The sequence below is a fragment of the Oreochromis aureus genome, linkage group 13 (genome assembly GCF_013358895.1).
Source record: "Oreochromis aureus strain Israel breed Guangdong linkage group 13, ZZ_aureus, whole genome shotgun sequence".
Classification (NCBI taxonomy): domain Eukaryota; kingdom Metazoa; phylum Chordata; class Actinopteri; order Cichliformes; family Cichlidae; genus Oreochromis; species Oreochromis aureus.
The window spans coordinates 3567411-3590041 of NC_052954.1; the positions used below are offsets into that span (position 1 = coordinate 3567411).

The 22631-nt window shown below is 38.6% G+C and overlaps 1 protein-coding gene across 2 annotated transcripts in view; it reads right to left on the bottom strand.

The window, feature by feature from the left end:
• Positions 1-22631, bottom strand: part of ttc27 (tetratricopeptide repeat domain 27) — a 203219-nt gene that overhangs the window by 165236 nt on the left and 15352 nt on the right. For both annotated transcript variants that reach the window (XM_039621581.1, XM_039621580.1), the window contains exons 2-7: positions 21513-21696; positions 19842-19965; positions 16799-16942; positions 12705-12807; positions 4644-4802; positions 3284-3423 (exon numbers count right to left, since the gene is read on the bottom strand). In XM_039621581.1, the coding sequence (XP_039477515.1) occupies positions 3284-3423; positions 4644-4802; positions 12705-12807; positions 16799-16942; positions 19842-19965; positions 21513-21696 (854 nt within the window). The remainder of the gene's footprint in view (positions 1-3283; positions 3424-4643; positions 4803-12704; positions 12808-16798; positions 16943-19841; positions 19966-21512; positions 21697-22631) is intronic.

Genomic DNA, 22631 nt, shown 5'->3' on the forward strand with positions numbered 1-22631 from the left:
AACAAAGGCGCTTGGCGACTCAGATATCGAGGGAAACTCACGACACACCTGGCAGAATATCATGTTATTTAGCTCGTCATATTCCAGCCACAGAAATTCTTTTGTCCATGAAAACAAACAAGCTGAGCTTTCTTTTTGCCTCAGTCTGATTTGTCAGAACTTTTCCGTTTTGTGGTAGGCTTTTCATTGGCTGCCCCTTCTTCACCCTGACCTGTCTTATTTGGCTCAGCAGAACTAAAATACCGGCATAAATCCTGCTGCTTTTACACACGTACTTACATAACGGTCAGCGATTCTCTGCGCAATCAACCTCTCACATGTTTAAGCTTGCTGCGGGAGATTTCACTTGTCACGTTTGAATAGTAAGCTAATGATTGATAAGATGATGCCAGAGGAATTGGTGCGCAATTAATCGTCACTCACCAATCAGTGCTGCCGCTCTCTACACACCGTTCACGCGATCGCAAAGTGAAAGTGAAAGCAAAAAACAAGCACAAATTCAAATTCATATGTCACATATTGACAGAGGCTCATCGATGCCAATGACATAATTACTCAGCTACATTTGCGAAAGAAAATGCAAAAGCATTGACACATTTTTCCTTCCTATGATAGCCCGACGGGCAGGGCTGAGATAGATTTTGGTAGCCCAACTGGAAAAATCGCTAGCCTCGGGACGTCGGGCTAGCGATTTTGCGAGCCCTGAGATCAATAAAAAAAGAGAATATGAATCATTGTCTCCCTATAAGGAGTGCTAATCCTGGACTCACAAATATCGACAAATTCATGGAAGGAGACTGATGAAACTATCAGAATGAATGTGAAAGAACAAAAAACTTGAGGGACAAATTACACCTGATTTAGACCTCTGCAGTCTAAATCTGGCATAGTATCGGGTTAGGTCACAGGTTACAGTATAGGGATTAAGAGGGGTTTGTGGTTACAATGTCACCATAGCTTAGATTTACAGATAAAGGATAAATCCCCAGTAAGAAAGCTAAAGAGACTGTTCTGTCCACTGTGACTTTTTTCTAGGTTTTAACAAGCCAGATAATGTATATAATCTCTTAGCATGTTCTTGATCTGATTAACAATCTCATACCAGTTACACATGATAGGAAAAACCACCAGAAGCAGACACTTTATCAGATACCAGACAGACAGAGTGGCTCCTTTTAATGCAAAGGAAGTTGTAGCATGACTCCTGAATGTCTAAGCTTTTTATCCAAAGTCAAAGGCTCAGCCTAGCCACCCTGTGCTCCAAAACAATGTTAACATAGACAATAAAGCTCTTACAAAAAACTCTAACAAAAAAAGTGGGGTTTTTTTGGTGTCACTTTTAGATTAGAAAAAGGGTTTTCATTTCCTTATCCAATTATACAGACTAGATGCCTGAATCTCTGGATACTAAGCAGGATTACTATCACAACAACACTACACATTTCCAGCAGGATACAACCAACCTGCCTCACATTTGTACGATCCACTTTACATCCAGTTCACAAGAGGACATGGATCTGCTTAACTTATAACAAATCAAGACCATCACTGTGAATGAAATGTATTACAGTGACTGTTTTCGCTTGATTATCTTGCTTTTAATGTTAATGTTTTAAGTCAAATTCCTGTCTGAAAATGAAATGAATCACCCAGCCCGAGCTCACTGTCAGACTACTATGGGCAGAAATCTGTGCCATCAGAAACTGAATTTGAATAAGTTAAATTTGAATGTGAATTGCTCAGATTGAATCTGAATTGTAACTTGAATAAATGCTTTTGAAAACTGAATTTGAATTAGTCTAATTTGAAATTGAATTTATGGTTTGAAAATGATCATCACTAAATTGAAATTGAATTTTATATATTGAAAATGAATTCATTTGCTTTGAAACTGCATTTTATCCTTTAAAAATTCAGCTCTCGAATAATTTCAGTTTCACTCTCACCATTCAGTTTCAGTTCTACAATTCAGTTTTTTTGGAACTTACATCCGCTTCCGGTTCAACTGCCACAGTTTCAGTGCGGATCAAACAGACACACTTCCCCTTTAATTCTTTGAAGAAATATTCACTCTCCCACTGTGTCTGAAATTTTCCGCACTCACTTTCTACCTTTCGCTTCTTTGGTTCTGCCATGTTTGGTAACTTGGGGGTAGATTTCTTCTGTGATTGTCCTTTTTGGTAGAGCAACTGCCTTGATCAACAGTAGCTCCCCCTTGTGTTAAAACTAAGAAGTGCAATACACTCAAGCAAAAGTTGAAATGTGAGCCATTTTCTATTCTATTTATAAAATTACTTGAGGGCCAATTAAAATGCGGCCCGCGGGCCAGACTTTGGACACCCCTGGCCTAAACCATCCCTCTCTATAAGGACTTACGTATGCATGAATATGTGCATGTATATCAATAATCAAAAATATTATGACAACACCTGCCTGATATGCTGTTGGTCTTGCGCATGTAAAGTATTAGAGGTAGAATATGAATTTTAACTGCATTCCAGCATAAAAATTTTCATAGGATAATATTCTTTTCCCATTTCAGGAGAAAGACTGAGTTAAAGGTCTATGTATTGAGAACTTGTAACGCACAGAGAACTAACAGGGTCAACAGTATCAACAGGTTTCACGTGGTATTATAAAAGGTCTAGAAGTAGACACCCCCCTCTGCTGATGACGGTGAGTATTAAAAAGCATTTGCACCTCTCTAAATTTTGGCTAGTAGAAAAGGTTAAATGGGCAGATTGTTGCCAAGTCAACAAGACAGCTTCCATAAGATATCCATCTTTAGAGGAGTCAAGGTTAGACTCTTGTCTGTTTATAGTATGGCCCCTGCCATTGAAGATTTTCTCCTGGTAAACTCAAACATATCCTACTTAAGTCACACATCAAACTTAAAATACTTTTGCAATCACGAAACTGAATAAGAGAGACATTTCACGTACCAATGGTCTTAGAGTGTATAAAGGCAAAATAAAAAGGTTAATCGAAGTTACCAAGAATATAAATACCAACAATAAACACAGGTTTCATGGAATCTCTCTCAGTTTTGAAAGGTAAATTAACACAGAGTGTGAGTGTCTGGACATTAGGTTAAAGGTGGAAAAGACGATGTGTATCAATGTGTAAGTAACTTAAGGGACATGTTGCAAGTTACCAAACTTTAAATAAATGTGTCTGAAACACAGAAGACAGAGGCTCAACAGTCAGTCAGCCGAACAACCAAAGTGTCAGACAATCACGTACCCAAAACAGTGTTGGGAAGAAGACAAACAGACGCTCATACCTTGGGAAGACTAGCCTGAGGTGTAGGAGTGGGAGTTGCCTCATCATTGATCTGACCAGGCTGGTCCTGCTTTCTTTTGACTTCAAGGATGAGCTGAGCCAAGTAGTTCTGCTGGAACCGGGTACGTTTGCCAAGGGCACCTACAGATGAAATCAGCTTAAAAAGTTTAGATATACTGTGGTTAAATTTTGACATCTTATTCGGCATCACCACTGGCAACTACATTTGCATTATTCATTGAATAATGCAATAATACAACATGTTGTCATTCCAGCTTAGAATGGGGGACAACTATTGCTCTGTCCATAGCTCAACACACCCAAATCTGAAATCAATGATATCAAGGATTTTTGAGATTATGCTGAATATGAAGTTAGCAAAAAGCTAGCTAGCTACAGCAGCTGACATCTACAGATCACTTGAATATCTCTGAATATCAATTTCCTACAAAAATCACACATCAACTTTATAACTTTTGAAATACAGTTGATTGAATGATTGAAAAATGCCGGTGAGATTTTGAAAGATAATAGTGATGTTAGTTTATATAAAAAGATCTTACTAGTATGGACACTGCAGCAAAAATAACATATCTGAGAAGTTTAATTTGTGGGCTAAATTGTTCTTAATAAAAGATAAGATAAAGATAAAAGGGGTGGCTCTAGCTCAGGTGGCAGAGCAGGTCACCTACTAATCAGAAGGTTGGTGGTTCGATACCCATCTGCTCCAGCCTGCATGCCATATATCCTTGGGCAAGATACTAAGCCCATGTGTGAATGTTAGTGCTACTTACATAGAAAGAACATACATAGAAAGAAAAAAAGTGCTTGTGTGGATGAGCGCTTTGAGTGCTCAGAGTAGAAAAGCGCTATAAAAGAACCAGCCCATTTACCAAAACGGGAACTGAAATATAAAAATATAGCATAAGTATTCAAAAACTTATTTTTTGAATACAAAGCTGCACAGGAGTAAAATGACAACTCAACAGTACTTCAGGGATTCCTATAATACAGCACTGCAGTACACTGGAAAGATGAGCCACAGCCAAGGCACAAGATTAAGGTTACTTTATCACTTAAGAAGCTAATAGTTTACACTTTATCCTGTTTTTAGAATTTGAGAAATAACGAGTCACTGACTAAAACTAAAGCTCCTTCCTAAATGATAAGGTCTCCAAGAGTTCAACACAGGCTAAACTACTGGAGGCCTAATCCTCCAGGAGGCTCTGGCAGCTTTGGGTTTGGTAACAATAATTTGTTAAACTGTCAAATTGTGTTTCATGTAGAACTCCCTGATTATACAGGCCTCCTATGGTTATTGGTCAATTCAGCATTCATTTCTCCGAGTGTACTTCATTTACCAGTCATGTTGATGTTGAGCCTCGAGAGCTGCCGAGCCTCCTCGATGTGTTCCTTGGCAGGCTGGTACTCATAGTAGGTGAGACTAGTGTAGACGCACTCGAGGTGGAATTGAATAGCCAGGTTTCTGTGTTGTGATAACACAGACAGGCATTTGAGCACTGTGAAAGGAAAGGGAAAAACATTCCAGTGAGGATGAACATGAAACACAGATTAGCTAGCATCTTACGATGTGATTTTGCAGTTAAAATGTTCAGGGATTGTCAAAGTATATGGACATTAAGAAATGATAACATTAACTGGGGAAAAACACCAGGGTTCAAGTTTCTTTTCTATGCATAAACCAACTATATCTATACTCCTTACAACCCTGCTCAAGAACTCAGGCCCTGAAATGACACATTAAAAAGACACGCTGAGCATGGAGTCAATGGGAATGGACAGAGGAAGCGCAGTCTCATTCCCTTGTTCTTTTCATCTCATCTGATTATTAATTTGAATCACTCGTAGAGAGTGAAAAAGAGACTGGCAGGAAAAGCAAAGCACAGAAGAAGTATCAAATTCATGAACAGAAGTCATACACCGTCCTTCAGCCATTCAACATTAATGAAGCAACAAGCAAAACAAGCAAGGGGACAGATTTACATGCAACACATCACTGTCAGCTTTCACACCGCACCGAACGCCTCTCTGGTGGTAGTCTGAGCTGTTCAGCGGAGCGCATGGAATATAAACTGTAACTGTTTGACTAGTCAGTACAGTCCTATCAATTCAGTCGTTACTTTATTCCAAAATTGTCTCATCCAACAACTCTCCATCAGTCTCAGTGCTTATATTTATGCCTGGCCAACATTCTTATCATTTAAGGTACCCTACCTTCCAAATAGACAAGACTAACATTAACAAACAAAATAATCTCACATATAACCCTCGATAAATATATTTGTAGAGCATTCTTTTAAAGACCGCAAATGAATTGCATTTTTTATTTTTATACACATATCAACATCATTCCACAATTCAGGGCTCGCAAAATTTCAAAATCCTTGGTAGCCCTTCGGGCAGGCACTCTTCAGTTTTTGGTAGCTCAAAATAAATTTAAGTAGCCCGAATAAAAAAGAGAACAAGTGATTGATGTTTTGTTTTGTTCAATATTGTTTCTTTATTAAATGTATTTATTTTTCCATCACACCTTCCAATGTTTATATGGCGTGCACACATATTAACCTTGCAAGGTCAAAGTTCTGTTTTATGTTATATTAATACATCTTTCTTTCTTTGAGTTACCTGGGGTTTGGCTTCTCCTCCTGCCTGGCAAAAGGTGTGCAAAGGGCTGGGAGAGCTGAAGTATCACTGACAGCCTAATTGGATAGAACCACATGCTTCATTGCCTGGGGGTTGTTTCATGTTTGTTTAATTGTTTTGTATTAGTTGGTGATATGGCAGCCATTTTGTTTTTCCCCATGTGTGTCATTTGGTTTAGTATTTAAGTTCCCCCCGCGTGTCATTTCAGCAGGTCAGTTTGTCTTATGTTTGTTTGAGATTTTGTTAATTGTTATTCTGAGTTTAGTTTATTGAGTTGATCTCTTTTATTGGTCTGCCTGTTTAAGTTTTTTGGCTTTGTTAAATATATTTTCATATTTTGGGGTTAATATAACCCCCCTTTTTTTAATTAAACACCTGTGTCCTTTATGCTTTACTGCTTGGTCCCTGACAACATTAAAGCATATTATACATTAAAGTATAATATTGTAAAGGAAACAAAACATCAATCAAAAAAATGTTAAAACACAAATTACAACAATTGTATAAAAACTACAATCATCAACTCAAATACTTGGTTCTAACTGAACAGAAATTTCTATGAACTTGCAAGAACTGTGTAGAACATGAATCAGTCTGTGTCAGATCCTGAATTTGAAATTTCCACTGAAGTCACGGGTAAGAGGTGAGTGGAACCAAGATCGAGGCCATTTGCTTTTTGAAGTTTGCAAAGACGGCTAAATTTCGCCAATGGTAGTTCACTCTTTGCAACACAGTACGCTGTTCTAAACAGATTTTTCAGGACTTCCTGTTGTGGTTGGTTTATTTTTAGTATGTTTTTAGCAATTGGTGTTTGTTATGGGAAAGATATTGCAGACTGAGCAATAATGCATTTCTCATGGATTCTGATGGGGTCTTTCTTAAAATTACTGGTCCCAGTAACAAAGGCGCTTGGCGACTCAGATATCAAGGGAAACTCACGACACACCTGGCAGAACATGTTATTTAGCTCGTCATATTCCAGCCACAGAAATCTTTTGTCCATGAAACCATGAAATCGTCTGATTTGTCAGAACTTTTCCGTTTTGTGGTAGGCTTTTCTTTGGCTGTCCCTTCTTCACCCTGACCTGTCTTATTTGGCTCTGCAGAACTAAAATACCTGTGTAAAGCCATCTGCTTTTACACACGCACACACATCACGGTCAGCGATTCTCTGCGCAATCAACTTCTATCACGTTTAAGTTTGCTGCAGGAAATTTCACTTGTCACGTTTGAATAATAAGCTAATGAGTGATAAGACGATGTCAGAGGAACTGGTGCGCAATTGCGTCACTCACCAATCAGTACACGCGATTGCAAAGTGAAAGCAAAAAACAAGCGCAAATTCAAACAAGATTTCAATATGTCACATATTGACAGTGGCTCATCGATGCCAATGACATAATGACCCAGCTACATTTGCGAAAAAAATGCAAAAGCATTGACATATATTTTCCCTTCCTATGATAGCCCGACGGGCAGGGCTGAATTAGATTTTGGTAGCCCGACTTGAAAAATCGCTAGCCTCGGGTCATCGGGATAGCAATTTTGCGAGCCCTGTAATTAAACTCCAACAACAGAAATACACCTTTGTTTAATCTCTTTTTTGCTTTTCTTACAGTAAAATGGCAAAACTCTCTTCAATTATTGAGAAAACATTTGAACACAGTTTGGGAGTACTTGGTTTTCACTTAAACATTATTTCCAGTACTTAAAAAAAAAAAAAAAAAGACCCCCAAATCATTCACTTTTATTATGTGTGACCTTAGAAACAGTGCCTCAGTGTGACCAAAACCAGCCTTATTAATGGCTCGGATTACTCTTTTTTTGTAGTACAAGTATTGAATTTATAATGGTTTTAAAAACCAACCCCCACAACTCCATACAAGAAGAAAAATACAAGTGAACAGGAAATTATATGTAAAGCTATAATAGATGCTTAGTGTTATAAAGAACACCTTAAATCAGGGGTGTCCAAACTTTTTTCACTGAGGGCCACATACATAAAAATATAGGAGGGGCTGGGCCACTTACTAGAAATTAGGTATATAACCTTAACTGTAGTGTATTAAAGTTAGAAAAATCACTTAAAAGTGGTCGAATATGTTATATTGTTGAACATAATTAAATACAAAACTGCCTTCATCACAGCTTTCCATAAATGGATCTTTCTTGATTTATTCAGAAAAAGCTTTGGTAGCTCATTCTCAGAACAGCAGCCTCAGATTTCATCTTAGAAGATTTACAGCACAGAGAAAAAACAATAAAGGGGAAAATGGGACGGGTACATTTCAAGCTTGTTATTTAAGTTCTTAGGCTTGGCAACACACCTATTAACGTTCGTTTGAAACGATTATCAACATTAACAGACTGAACTGGACTTAATAACATGAGTCCATATAATTTTTGTAAATTATTCTGGTGAGTATCAGCTGCGCTGGGTATGTAAATTGGGCCATCCAGCTGCGGTGCTCATCGTACGCCACTCGTGCCAAAAATCCGGACAAATGTCACCTGATCAAGGAGCAGATCTGCATCAGATGAGATCAGCTGACTTTGCGTGTGTGTGCGCTGTGCACAGCGGTGTGTACTCTGTGTGTTAACAAGAAAAGCGCATATAAGAAAGTGGTGCGCAAAAGCAGGGTAGTGACAGAATTGATGCGCATTAATGATATTTGAAGCATGTGTACCTGCACATTAACACACGGGTACTGCGGAATATATTTTTTACTCACCTAAAGTGCTCGTGCTCTCGTCCACACCCCGCAAAAAAAAAATAGCAGCTGTGCGGTGTCTGTGGCAAAGGTGCTCTCATCGCATGCGATGGAGTAAAAATCAAAAGCACAGCTTTATCAGACAGTTGCAGTTTAATGTTGGCTGACAAGTTTTCAATACGTGGCACAACTGTATTTCTGGACATGCTGACGTTGTTGAAGTCCTGCACTGTTTCCGGGCACATTATTTCGGTGACTTTAACGAGGCAGCGTTTTATGAGGTCTCCATCTGAAAAAGGCTTGCCATGTCTTGCGATGAGTTGGGCGACCTCATAGCTGCTATTGGACCCTTTTCCTGGACAATTTGAGCACGAAAAAAATACTGTTGCTGACCCCGCAGGAGAGCTACCCTTTGCTTTAATTTCTGCTCTGGCTCAGCACCAGTGTAGGATGCATAGGCCTGATGTTTGGTTTCATAATGACGTCGTACATTATACTCTTTAATAACTGCCACAGTTTCAGTGCAGAGCAAACAGACACACACTTTAATTCTTTGAAGAAATATTCACTCTCCCACCGTGTCTGAAATTTTCTGCACTCACTTTCTACCTTTTGCTTCTTTGGTTCTGCCATGTTTGGTAACTTGGGGGTAGATTTCTTCTGTGATTGTCCTTTTTGGTAGAGCAACTGCCTTGATCAACAGTAGCTCCCCCTGGTGTTAAAACTAAGAAGTGCAATACACTCAAGCAAAAGTTGAAATGCGGGCCATTTTCTATTCTATTTATAAAATTACTTGAGGGGCAATGGGCCGGACTTTGGACACCCCTGCCTTAAATAGAACACAATAACTTTGATATTTTCCCAATAATATAATGAACATGTTGTTCTAGAAATTCTACATCACTGACTCTTAATTTTATTATTAAAAACCTTTAATTCAATATTTTTTTCATATTCTGTTTTGGTCCCAAAAGGCATGAATTGACTTTTCTTAAGGGCCAATCTGTTGATATCAAACCACATCTTAAGAATTTCCTACTCATTTTCTTTTGCACACAAAATATCCTTTAAATGTTTAAATCATCTGCAAAAATAACAACTTTAAACAATTTACTCATTTTAGTAAATTGTCTATATCGTTAATGTAAAGTCTAAAGAGTTTTAGACCAATCACTGATCCTTGAGGTACCCCACATTGAACCTTTCTAAATTCAAACACAGTTGTGTTAATTTGCACAGACTGTTGTCTATTTTTCAAATACCCTTTAACCAGGAATAGGCTATTCCTCTTATTCCACATCTCTCTAATGTCCTTAATAACTGACATTAATCTACTGTATCAAACACTTTCTGTAGGCCAAGATAAATACCAACTGAGAACTCATCATTTGCAATGGCTTCTGTTTAAAAAAAAAAAAAATAAAAAAAAAATAGAAGTTTACTAACAGAAGCAATGCAAAGCCATCCAGCAATCAACCATATGAGCTGGCTAGCAGGATCATTTGTAACAGGTGTTACTGCGCTGTCGCAGGTTAGCTATTTGCAGGTTGACTAAATTACAGAGAGCACATCGTGTTAACAGTTACATACTACAGTTTGATTCACAGAAGCACAAATAAACATGCAGTGTTCATACTGATTTGCTTACTTACATGGTATACCTCTGCAAAACATACACATCACAAATGTTTCTAGCTTCATGGGATGTCTTTTAACATTTTTGGTACAAACTGTGAGCCAACTCAAAGTACTGAGAGCCTAAAGCTGCTGATTTTGTTCTCTCTAAGGAAGAATAACCTCAACCTTTTCCTTTAAAATAGCTGCATTTAAAAAAGCTGCCCAACTGTTAATAAACAGTAAAAATGTTCAGGAAATTAAGTCAGCAACAATATTCCCATTGAGCACCAAACAAAAGGAAATCAAGCCAGACATGGCAGCACGTCCATGTGGAGAAAACCGATCTGCATGCTTGTCACAGCATCATCCTCACCTTTCTGCTCACAACACTCGTAAAAGCACAGTGTCCAACTGCTCCTCTGGAATATGGATCAGCATGTTTTGTAGTATGTGCAGGCTGCTCGCCCTTCACACTCTGTGAACTGCCACACAACAGACTGTGCTACAACAAACCCACTGCCTTTAAACAACAAACTCCAGCAAGCAGCCATTTGGAAAGGCTGTGGAAAAAACCCAACAATAATTACATAAACAATCCAAATGCTGATAAAAGCTCTGCTGAGACGATGGAAAAGGGAGAGTAGCTTTGCTTTATGCAGAACAGAGTTATTTCACATACTGATATTTTCTCCACTCTAATTTAGTCACACGAACACAGTCTGATTAAACAACTGCTTAAAAACAGAACATTTCTTCAGTGCACTGTACCCACATGTCAGTTTGGGTAGTGCTACTCTAAGAAACCAGTGCATGCTTCATGTTCTATATGCCAGAGACATTTTTGTAAGGAGTATGCATATGTATGAAATGGGTCATGCCTTCCCAGAAAACCTCTCAGTACATAATGAAATGCAAGTTATATATATAGATATATATAGATATATATAGATATATATATATATATAGAGACAACAAAATAAAATTCATGAATGAGATTTATCTTATAATAATGCACCAGACTACTCAAAGTCTTTAATATGGATGTTTGTCTAACGCAGGAATAATGTGTAATAATGTTTTTTACTTCATAAATGGTTGTCATAACTGACATAGTAGCATTTTAATCGTGTGAAGTGTTATCTTCAAGCTGGAACTTAATCTCACAACTCAAGATTCAAGACAAATTCTACACAATAGGCTGGTTAAAACATTTGACAAAACCTCTCTATAACAGCCTCCACAGGCTATAAACACAAGTCTTTAATTGGTTTGCATCCAGATGTAGGATGTAGATTTATGCTGAAGCAAAACAATGACAAAAGGGTCATGCTGTCTAAGAAGTCTTTGATTCAGTTCCTTCGTTCACTTCCCAAATTTTCCAGAGTTTGTGCAGCACATCCATCTTAACATCAACTATTGGAGGACTGTGGGAGTCAGACTTATGTGGAAATGCTGCAAAGAAACCACTACTGACAGAGACCAAGAGGAAAACAGGACCTGCTTAACCCAAGGAACACACATAATGGATGCAAGACCAGTGTTGATCAGATAGGTCACAGTGTACTATGAAGCCAGAGCCTTTTTCGAGCTTAAAGTGAGACTCTTTTTACATGGCTAAACCGCTGTGCTAACAAATAATGTCGCTGGGAGGCAAGTTATATTTGGAGTTCTGGTTTAAAAGCAAAGCACCCTGTGAATCAGTCAAAAACAGTTTTGACTGATTCTTTTATTTAAAGCATGTTTTAAGCACAATATAGAATATAATTACTAAAGCCACTAAATGAAGTACAAACTGTGTGTCGCATATCATATTAATGTGGGAATGCAGAAAACACACAAGCTTACTACTTGACTATAATCTCCTGCTAAGTCTATTTTACACTGCAGGAATTGCAGCCACCAAGAACACCTATCCAATCAATAAAATGAATTTGAATTTGATCTGCTGACAAACTACAGCCTGTCACCGCGAGGCTGTTTGTGTCTTCCCAGCCTTGATATTGTTTTGGCATTTATTAAATTTTCTGCCTCAACCAACCTTAAAACATTTTGCAATAATTAAAGATATTTTTTTATGTTTCATGTACGCAATAAATGTGTATTAATTTCATCAGCCAATTTAACAGTTATATAAGATACTGATAGATATCAGCAGCACAGCAGCTCAGAGTTAACTGCTGACTATGATGTAGTCCTAGTGGATCACAAAGAATTCACTACTTCTGACACCACAGATGTAACCCGAAACAACTGTATAGTCAAGTTGTCCAAATCATAAAAACTGTAGGGTGAGCACACACAGCAGGAATACACTGAAACGGCTGATGCTTGATGTGGTACACTGGCTAAATGCTCATTTAGGTTTGAAATACCTTTTCCACAAACACTCATGAGCATATAACACAACACAATAACAAAAAGCAAACAGACCTTTGTCCATGCTGATCTGGGCCAAGTTGAAGAGTTGAGGGGAACGGGCCTCTAGAATTTGCTGGTGTAGGTTAATGTAGCGAAGGGTCCACCAGGGCAGCAGCTGCACGTACATGTGAAAAAAGTGAGTCAAGTTTTTATTAAACGAAAGCCATGACCCAACTTCTCTGACAAAAGGGTTGTAGCTTATTATTACCATTTCATCTGATTTAATTAATACAGAGACAAGATAATTTGTGCTTAAGCTTCTTACACTCTTCAGTTTCTTGCTTCTTAGTCTGAAGACCACAAATCCCATCTAAATTAATGCAATTAAAATATCGATAGGCAAGACTGACGATAGGCAAGAGTGTTTAAAGATCAACATATCTGGAAACTACATCACAATAATGTTTTTTTTATTTCTACATTATCAATTTGTTGTGTTTTTGGTTAGTGAGGATAAGTGTTTTTACATAGCAATATGTGTTTAAAAGGAAGACATTTTTCCCCATTTTACTCTGTTCTTAATGTTATAACAAGCACTCCCCTCAGAGTACATGTTTATGTGAATAAATAAACACATAAGGCTGATCTTGAGGCCCCTTCAGGACAAATACAACACCAGCATTTAGAGTGCTGCATCCTGGAGCTAAGTGCTGAGCATGCACTAAAAACAGCTCACTCCTTAGCTTTTTGCATCTGAACAGAACAGAAAGTGGCAGAGAAAGAGGGGGAGTGTTACATTTCCCCTTACACTAAAACCTCCTTATAACTTGCAACCTCCCATTCTTGTCACACACTGGTACAGTGCAAGTGAACCATGCAAAAATCTTACTCGTGTGTCAGCAAGGATGCACAGTCGCATGGAGATTTCATTGCCCGTCTCAATGAATCAGTATCTTCACTCACATTTTTTTCCTTCAAACCTTATGCTTAAGAGAAAATAAGTCCACTCAGTGTGAATAATGATGGGCCTTGATTGAGAGCAAGGAACATGATCTGTACCACTAGGATCTAAATCAATGACTTAAAACAAATATTTTCAAACTATTACAAACACACATCCTTCTTATTGATGTAGTGACCTTAAAATTTATAAAGTAGATGTGAGTTGGTCTCCAGTTTTCATCTCTGGTGTAGATTTTGTCATCAAGTGTTAGCATGTATTTTTGGATGGATGTATTTTTATGTATGGAAACAACATAGCGACTTGTAAAATTGATTTAAAAAGATTCTGCAGGCCGCTAGTAAACATCAATGAAAATTATTATTATAATACATATATTTATAATTGTGTGGATGCCCTCAAAGGCATCCACACTATTGAGTTCCTGTTTCTCTTTATTGTGTGGATGCCCTAAAAGGGCTTCCACACTATTGAGATCCTGTTTCTCTTTATACTTTATTATTGTGTGGATGCCCTAAAAGGGCTTCCACACTATTGAGTTCCTGTTTTAAACTTTATTCTTCAAGTTGCTGCCCCGTTTTTCGGCACTGAACTACTCCCTCAGTTTTCAGCCGATTTTCTCCGTTCAAACTCTAAACCGTTCTGCTCTTTCTGCTAATTCCGGCTATATCTTTTGGTGTTTATTACTATTATACTTTTTAAAATATTACACTTTTTTCCTTTAATTTGTCCCATTGAAATGAATGGGAAACTTCCACAATTCTGCTAAAACTTGCTTGTCTTTGAAACTTAACTACGTCCTCATGCTTTCACCTAGAAACTCCATTCAAACTTTAAAATGTTCTCAGATTATTGGGCTATTCCTGTCTGATTCAGCTTTTTCAGATCTTCTACCGTTTTAATCTTATCTCTCTTTAAGTTGTCAGTTGCAAAATTGTGATTTTTCAGAAAATACATGCGTTGCTATGGTTGCTATGCAATTAAGTCAGAGTGAGTGCTGGTCCGTTCTGAATTTTATCTTCATGTCTAAACAACTTCTTGCTACTCACTCAATTTCCACTCAACCCCCACAAATTATACATCAAAACGTAGGTATTTTTGCTGGCTTTCAGAAAATGTCACTATCTTTATTGTGAGGTTTACCATTTTTTCGCAATTTGCCTCGGAGTGACACAAGGTCTGACAAGTCCCCATTCAAAGTCTATGGGGAGGTTTTGAAATTCAGAGCTGAAATTCTGTAACGGGAGGCATTTTCAAATTGCCATATCTCTTTAACAAAGCAAAGTTAGGACATGAGGCATGTGCCAATATATCTTCAGACACTGCTGACACTCACAGTGGAAGCAGTTTTTACAATTATCTTACCGTTGAGCAATGAATTACGTTTGTTTGAGGGGTGGAAATCTGTCCTCCTCTCAGTTTTCAAACGCCGAAAATGAAGCTGTTTCTTCTCTCGTCATATCTCCGTGATGGAGGCACAAAGAGCTTTGAAAATCGCAGTGAAAGTACACCAAAGTCCGCTGATTCACCCAGTACAAGAATTATGCTGCTAGCCCTCCTAGTTTTTGAGTTACACGACGTTATGTAACTCCAAAAAACGGCATTTTTCGCCTCTCACCGCGATCTATTTTCTGACTGCCCAAGTATCTGTCTTTCAGACCGCCGCCCCCTTTCCAGGTGGCGCAATCAGTAATGACACAGCTCTGCAGCTCAAAGGTCGTGGGTTCAATCCCACCTTGGTCCATGTTTTTTTATTTTTTCACTACAAATTTATACACTATCACAGACCTGTAATTTATATTGCTAATTTATTACAATTCTGCAAAGTTTTATGATTTTAGCAGCTTTTCTAATATGGACCTCAGATTCTTGTTAACGCTCCATGGCAGAAACAAGTACACAGCCTGATGAAGCAGACTGAGGCAGTACCTCTGATTGGTGAATTTGAGCAGAACCAGGTTGTTCTTTCATTTCATTTCTTTATTTATTTCACACATGGTTCAACAGTGTTTCTTTTTCTACATACAGAACCTTCTGCCGCTTTTCAGCAGAAATTCTGCTCATTCACCTCATCTCTTGTGTTGGAGTGCCCTCTTGTGGCGCCTTTTGGGTAGTGCCTTAGTAAACGTGAACACTGCAAAGAAGTGGTATCAGACTGCTTTGTAGTGGAGGAATTTGTTGCCAGTTTCTTTCATCTTTAATCCATATTCATGTTGTAATGTAGTAGTACCACAATATGGCAGAAACACTATGTTTTGGCACAAATACTTTGATTTAGTATACTTTAGCTTCTTCAGCTTCTTCACCCCTTTTCAGCAAAATTTTCATTTTTTTCACCCCTTTTCAGCACAAATTCCAGCTTTTTTGGCTGTGTTCAGAAAAAAGACAACTCTTTTGAGCAGAAACTCTGCTGATTCATCTCTTTTCAGCGCAAGTTTCTGCTTCTTTGCCTCTTTTCTGCAGAAATTCTGCTGATTCACCTCTTTTCTGCAAAATTTTCAGCCTTTTCACCTCTTATCAGCACAATTGTCAGCAGCTTCTGCTCATTTAGCAAAATTGTCAGTTTCTCCATCTCTTCTTTTTGAAAGAAAGAGTTTGGTTCAGTGAGATGAGCAGCTGCCTTGAGACGAGAACGGCCAGGTTCAAATCCCGGTCATGGCAAAATCTGTTTTCAGTTTTCTCTTTTGTTCTGCCTCTTTTCTGCAGAAATTCTGCTGATTCACCTCTTTTCTGCAAAATTTTCAGCCTTTTCACCTCTTATCAACACAATTCTCAGCAGCTTCTGCTCATTTCAGCAGAATGGTCAGTCTGTCCACCTCTTCTTTGTGAGAATGAGTTTGGCTCAGTGAGATGAGAAGCCGCTTTTCGACCAGGAGGGCCAGGTTCAAATCCTGCTCAGGGCAATGTTTTTTTTCCACCACTTTTCAGCAAAAAATTCTCCGTCTTTACCCCTTTCAGAAGAATTTTTTGCTTTTCACCACTTTTCAGCAAAAAATTTCTGCTTCTTCACCTGTTTTCAGCAGAATTTTCAGTTTCTTCACCGCCATACAACTTTTTGCAACTTTTCAACTTTTTCAGCTTTTTTCAGCCGACATCTTCAGCGTTAAGGCATCCACACAGCATTTTCGCAGGAAATGCAAATTTTTCTAGTGAATACATAAGTTCAGATAATTCTACGATCATGGTAAGAGAAAGACCGACTTACCTGAAGGCTATCCATCTTGGGGAAGCATTTGGTGACAATTACCCTGGCCAAGAGTAGGAGAAAGGGGTTGGCCACCTGGCTATACACAGATTCCCCATCCAGGAGCAGGCTGGAGTGGATGGCATCAACCAGCATCTCAGGCTCCTAGTCAGGAAATTAGGATTAAGTCCTCACACTGACAAATGACTGACAGAAATGAAGGTCTGACATTAGGACTGCTTTCTTACTATTGCTGGATAAAGATAACAGTTTTCCCAGTTTTACAGCATGTTCTCTTCTCAGGTGATCGTGCCAAGCATACATGCAGAGTCATTTCAGCAACTTAAATTCATGATCTCGTCCTCTCCGCCACACTCTCTTGTCTCACTAACATGAACGAGAGATGGAATCCAGGCTCCCCTTCACAACAACAGTGCAACAAAAACTCATTTCACAGCAGGTATTCAAACTTGTAGTAAAACTGTGTGTTTATTACCATCACATTAAGATCTGCTCTATGCAAGTGTCCTAGCAGCCCGTGACTAAAACGGTTTTTTAGATGGTTTTTTTTTACCCCTTCTCCTTAGTTTTTTTTTTTCTTTCTTTATATACACATGCAGTATGTGGAAAAGTATTTATTAAATGTAGTCAAGTTTCAGGAATCAGAGTTGGAAACTTTAGTTCCATCATATTTTGCATGGTTGGATCTTTACAAGATTCCAAGTAGAGGTTCAACATGCAACAAGAAGAAATTGGAGTCTGAATTTTTTGAAAACAACTGAAACAGGCTGTTTTACAGCTGATCAAAAGTTTAAGACCACATTTTTCAAATGGTCTTAAACTTTTGTATTTGTGCACCTACAAATAGATAGTAAGGCTAACTCAAAAAATAACAGTAGCTTTTGAACACCTAAAGAAGAGTTTGTGCTGGTGTAGAGAGGACATCTGGATCCAAGTCTTGCTTCAACCAGGAATCAACAATGCAAACTTTGGTATTAAGAACACGGTAAGGTCACGATTCATTTGAAAAAGATCATCTACATTAATCGGACTCGGAAGTGCATTTAACTTTTTTTTTTGTAAATCGGAATGAATTCCACACGATTATGGATCTGCCATGTTTGTCCTCCCTTTCACCCATGCTGCCACGCATGTATGGATGACCTGCTTCATTACTGCAGCCTCCTTCATGTGACAGCAGAGATAAATCACTGACACCAAAGAAATTACTTCGATAAAAGGATTGGTCCTCTTCTGGTGTTATGGCAGGGTGAAACGCTCTATTGTGCTCACAGTACTGCAGTGCCAGAGAGAAGCAATCTCCTAAACCCAATGTAATTAGGACTCCAGAGATGCTTCACTACTGAGCTCTTCTAGTCCACAGAGCTCCGTCTGGCTCTGCTCGATTCAGGTCACTTTATACACCAACTTCAAAGGAAGCTTTGACCCCCTTTGACAAGACTATGATTCCTTGATATATTTTACAATATGCAAACTTTACCAATCAGTAGGCATTGGAATCTTTTTTACATTGTAATTTAAAGTACCATACTCCTTAAAGTAATAACTTAGTCAATTAAATGTCTGCTCTCATAATTACACTATATTGCTGCAAGTATTCACTTCAATATGAACTCGAGTGGCATCCCATTCTTATTTATATATAGAGTTTAATAAGAACTCAGCCCATTCTTTGCAGCTATAACAGCTATAGCTTTTCTGGCAAGTGTGGGAGTGCGTTTATGGGAATTTTTGATCATTCTTCCAGAAGGACATGCAAGGTCAGAAACTGATGTTGAACGAGAAGGCCTGGATCGCAGCTTCTGCTCCAATTCATCCCAAATCTAAATCCAGAATCTATCAGGTCTTTATGGACCTAGCTTTGTGCACTGGTAATGTTGGAACAGAAAGGTGCCATCCACCAAACTGTTCACAAAAATGTACAAACATGAAATTGTCCGAAATGTCTTGGTATGTTGAAGTTCCAGTTCCTTTCACTGGAATCGAAGGGCTCCTGAAAATCAACCCTACACAATAATCTTTACACTTATGTTCTCCTGGCAACTGGCAAACTCAGACTAGTCCATCAGATTGCCAGACAGAGAAGAGTCCAGCAGTGGCATGCTTTATACCACTCCACCTGCCTAGGTGATGTAAGGCTTGGACGCAGCTGCTCAGCCATGAAGCTCTTTACACTGCTAATCTGAAGGCCACATGAAGGCCTGTAGTGACTGACATCTGCATACTATGCACCTCAGTGTTTGCTGACATGGCCTACCACTTCGTGGCCAAGTTGTTTTCGTTTCTATATGCTTCCACTGCACCGCTCAGAGCTGACTGGACGTGTTGAACAGATAGTTTAGCATCCTATCACATTACCAGGGGGGAATTCATTGAGCTCCTGAAAGTGCCATTCTTTCACAAATGTTTGCTGAAGCAGTCTGCAGGCCTAGGTACTTGATGTTTTACACCTGTAGAAGCAACTGGAACACCTGAATTCAATAAATTGTGTGTAGGTGTGTGTGTAGGTATGTGTGCGTGTGCGTTCTAATACAGAAATACGAGTATTAAGTTAAATTTGGTTCTCTAGGATTTCTGTTAAACAGCAGAGTGATGCTGCATGGCAGACAAACTTGAAATTTACATGTCTTTACTTTGTCTCCAGAAGCATTTTTTTTTCATTTTTAAGAGATTTTGCTGTGTGAATGTTGCTCTGAAAGTCAATAATGCAATAACCTTTATGCACAATCAGCAAGGTCAATCAACTTCAAACACCCTGCATCCCCAAACATGAAGAAAATCACACATATCGGTTTCAGTTTAGCTAACACTCAGTTCCTTTGCTTTTCCCAAGAGACTATTCAAGTTTCCTCTATTACAGTTTCACCGTTTAACTTCTAAACTGACTTAATTCTAATATATTTTGACATTTACTGATAAGCCTAAGAAAAAAAAAAAAAATCAACAAAACCTTGACAAAGGTTGGTTCAACTTTTCAGCAGCCTGACTTATATAAATCACTGCAGAATAGAAGGGATGATGAAGGAGAAGGGAGAAATCATACCTGAGATGACAACAGGGCTGGGGTCAGCAGATCACAGATATCGAAGGAGACTGGAGGACCGGTCCAGTTACTCTGGGCAAACATGTGGAGACATGAGACAGCCAAGGCCAAAACTGCCAACTCCCTGCAGCCAGAGGGACAAGGCACACAGCAGATTTACTGCACAGAAATATTGCAGAGAGATTTTTCAACAATACTTGACTTGTTTTTCACACTTATGAAAACTTTTTTTGAGAGATGCTCACTCAGGTCTTTAGGAAAAAACAGACTACAGCCAGTAACTCTGGCAATGGAAGGGACTTAAAAACAGACAACCATCGACATGCTTTGCTGCCTTTCAATTAGGATGAGAAAATGATGGAGGGTGATGGAAGAAACAAAAAAAGGGCCGAATTATGAGGGGTGAAGGAGGACAAGACGGAACGAGAGCTGGATTCAACATTTACTCACGTACAGTTATGCCCTGAGAGTGAGAAGTGAGAGATGTTAACCTGAACTTATTAAAGAATTAATATTTCATGCCAAAAGGAATACTGGGGGTGAATGAAGAGAAAGAAACAATGATTTACACTGTCCATCTCTGGGTCACCATGGAGATCTTAGTATCCTCAATTCAGAAAACTCACATTTATACTCTCTTTTTTAGAAGTTACAAAAGTAACAACAGAGCTACTCCTCGACTCTTCAAGCCTCTAAGCTGCCATGTTGGTGCTCAGTCTTGATTGACACATTAATACTGGTTGGCATAGCCATAGAGTTTAGAAAAGTCTATGAGATTCACATATGCCATACTATTCCCAGTAAAATAAAATCCCGCCATGTGGTGTGTGGATTTCACATGGAATCCAAGAAGTCACTTGGGTAAGTGACGAAATGTTTTTCAACGTCCAGATCAACACAATCTGCAATTTCCTTACCTGGATAATTAAGCATGTATCAATAAAGTTTGCAGAATGCCAGTAATACACAATGGCAATTTTCCAATTAAAATCGATTTTAGTTTGAATAATGCAATACTAAATGTTGAATTGTTTTCAAATATAAATGTATTTTGCCAGAAACACCAGAATCTCAGCTTAAAGCTCATGAAACATTTCAAAAACTGCCAAAGAGTTAAAACACCAAACGACTGAAAAAGCAGGTAAATGGATTCCGCACAAAGATGTAAACACAAAGCGCGACCCAGCTGCACATACATGGACACGCCGTCGGTGCTAAAAGCCGACAGCTCACAGATTCTGAAGCTGTAGGTTTGGTCACTCTGACCAAATTTCGCTGAACCAGCAGCAAAAGAAGATCAAAACTACATACACTTCACATTTGAAAAACATCGTCATGAATTCTCTCTTTTGCTGTTTTGCGTCCATCACGGTTAAAATCTTACTTCCTGCACAGCGTCCTCTCTCTCTCTATGTACTTCAAGACCAGTTTGCCATCAAACATCTGTTTTCTGCATTATTCGTTCGCTTATTATGCACCAGTCTGTGTTCACTGCTGTTTTGTTTTTTGTTTTTTTAAATGATGGATATGTACTGATAAATGATTAGAATGACATTATTTCTGACTGCCTGAGTCAAAATTGAATTGCAGTTGAAGATCGAATCGGGACCTTGTGAATCGGAGTTGAATCGGTTATAGACTTCAAGTGACGATACCCAGCCCTAATAGTACCTGTTGGTCTGGTTATCGTTGGTGCCATCAGTCAGGTACAGTAGTATACGTCTCTCCAAGTAGGACTCGATGTCCTCCCCTTCGTGGTAGTCGCCATGTCCGTTGAGCAGATCTGTCACTTCCGTGCTCAGCAGAACTGCTTCAAAGTCCCCTTCCATAAGGGACTCCAGCAGAGGGCCTGCCTCTGGAAGACAATATGTTTGGAGAAGTGAAGTTTACTGTTTGGTTTCTGTAACTAAAAAAATAATGCTGTGTACTGCAGTTAAGCAAATGTGGATCAAGACATGAATGAAGATCCCAATATTGCCAAGAAATACCATACATTGCTTTAATACGGCATGTTGTGAATAAGAACACAGATTTTTGTTTATTGTCAAAAGAAAAGAACATGTTTAGTGACACTGCTTCTTAGTCTAGAAAAGACTCATTTTCACTCATACGGAAAACCCTCATACCCCAAGGACCAAAGAACATTATACCAACACAGTATTGACCATCTCATAACAATTACATTTTTTTTTTTTTTTACATTAAAACAAAGCCTAGTGACTGGTGCAATCATGGACAGGCAAAAAAGAAGTGTGTGGGTGTGCTGGAACAAGTCTTTAGCAGTAATTGCAGTTTTAGAGCTTCAGATGTCTGTAAAACATCTGAACTGCCAACTTGAGGTCTTTCCATCAGTGTTCTGTGGCGTTGAGTCCATGTTTTGGTGGAGTCCATTGCAAACTTCTGCTTAAGAAGCTCCATTGTGCTTCTGGCAATTTGTTATGTGGTGATGAAATCTAAACCATCACCCCAGCCTTTGGTAACTGGTAAGACCTGAAAGATCAATGCCTTGGACACTCACTGCTCAAAAGGATATTCCAACAGATAAGAGGTTTTTTTTTAGGCCAATACTAATATTAATACCAGCAGCAGTCAAGTTCTCAAATGATGTCAAACACTGTTTGGCTTCTTTTGAAGCAAACAAAGAAACAGGTAACACTTTTTATGCAATGGCAATTTTATTTATGAATTGCATTTCATGACACACAAATTCACTGTACTTAACATAAATGACAGAAAACAAAACTATGTAGATCTGCTATACCTAAGTGCAAAAAACAAAAAAACAACTGC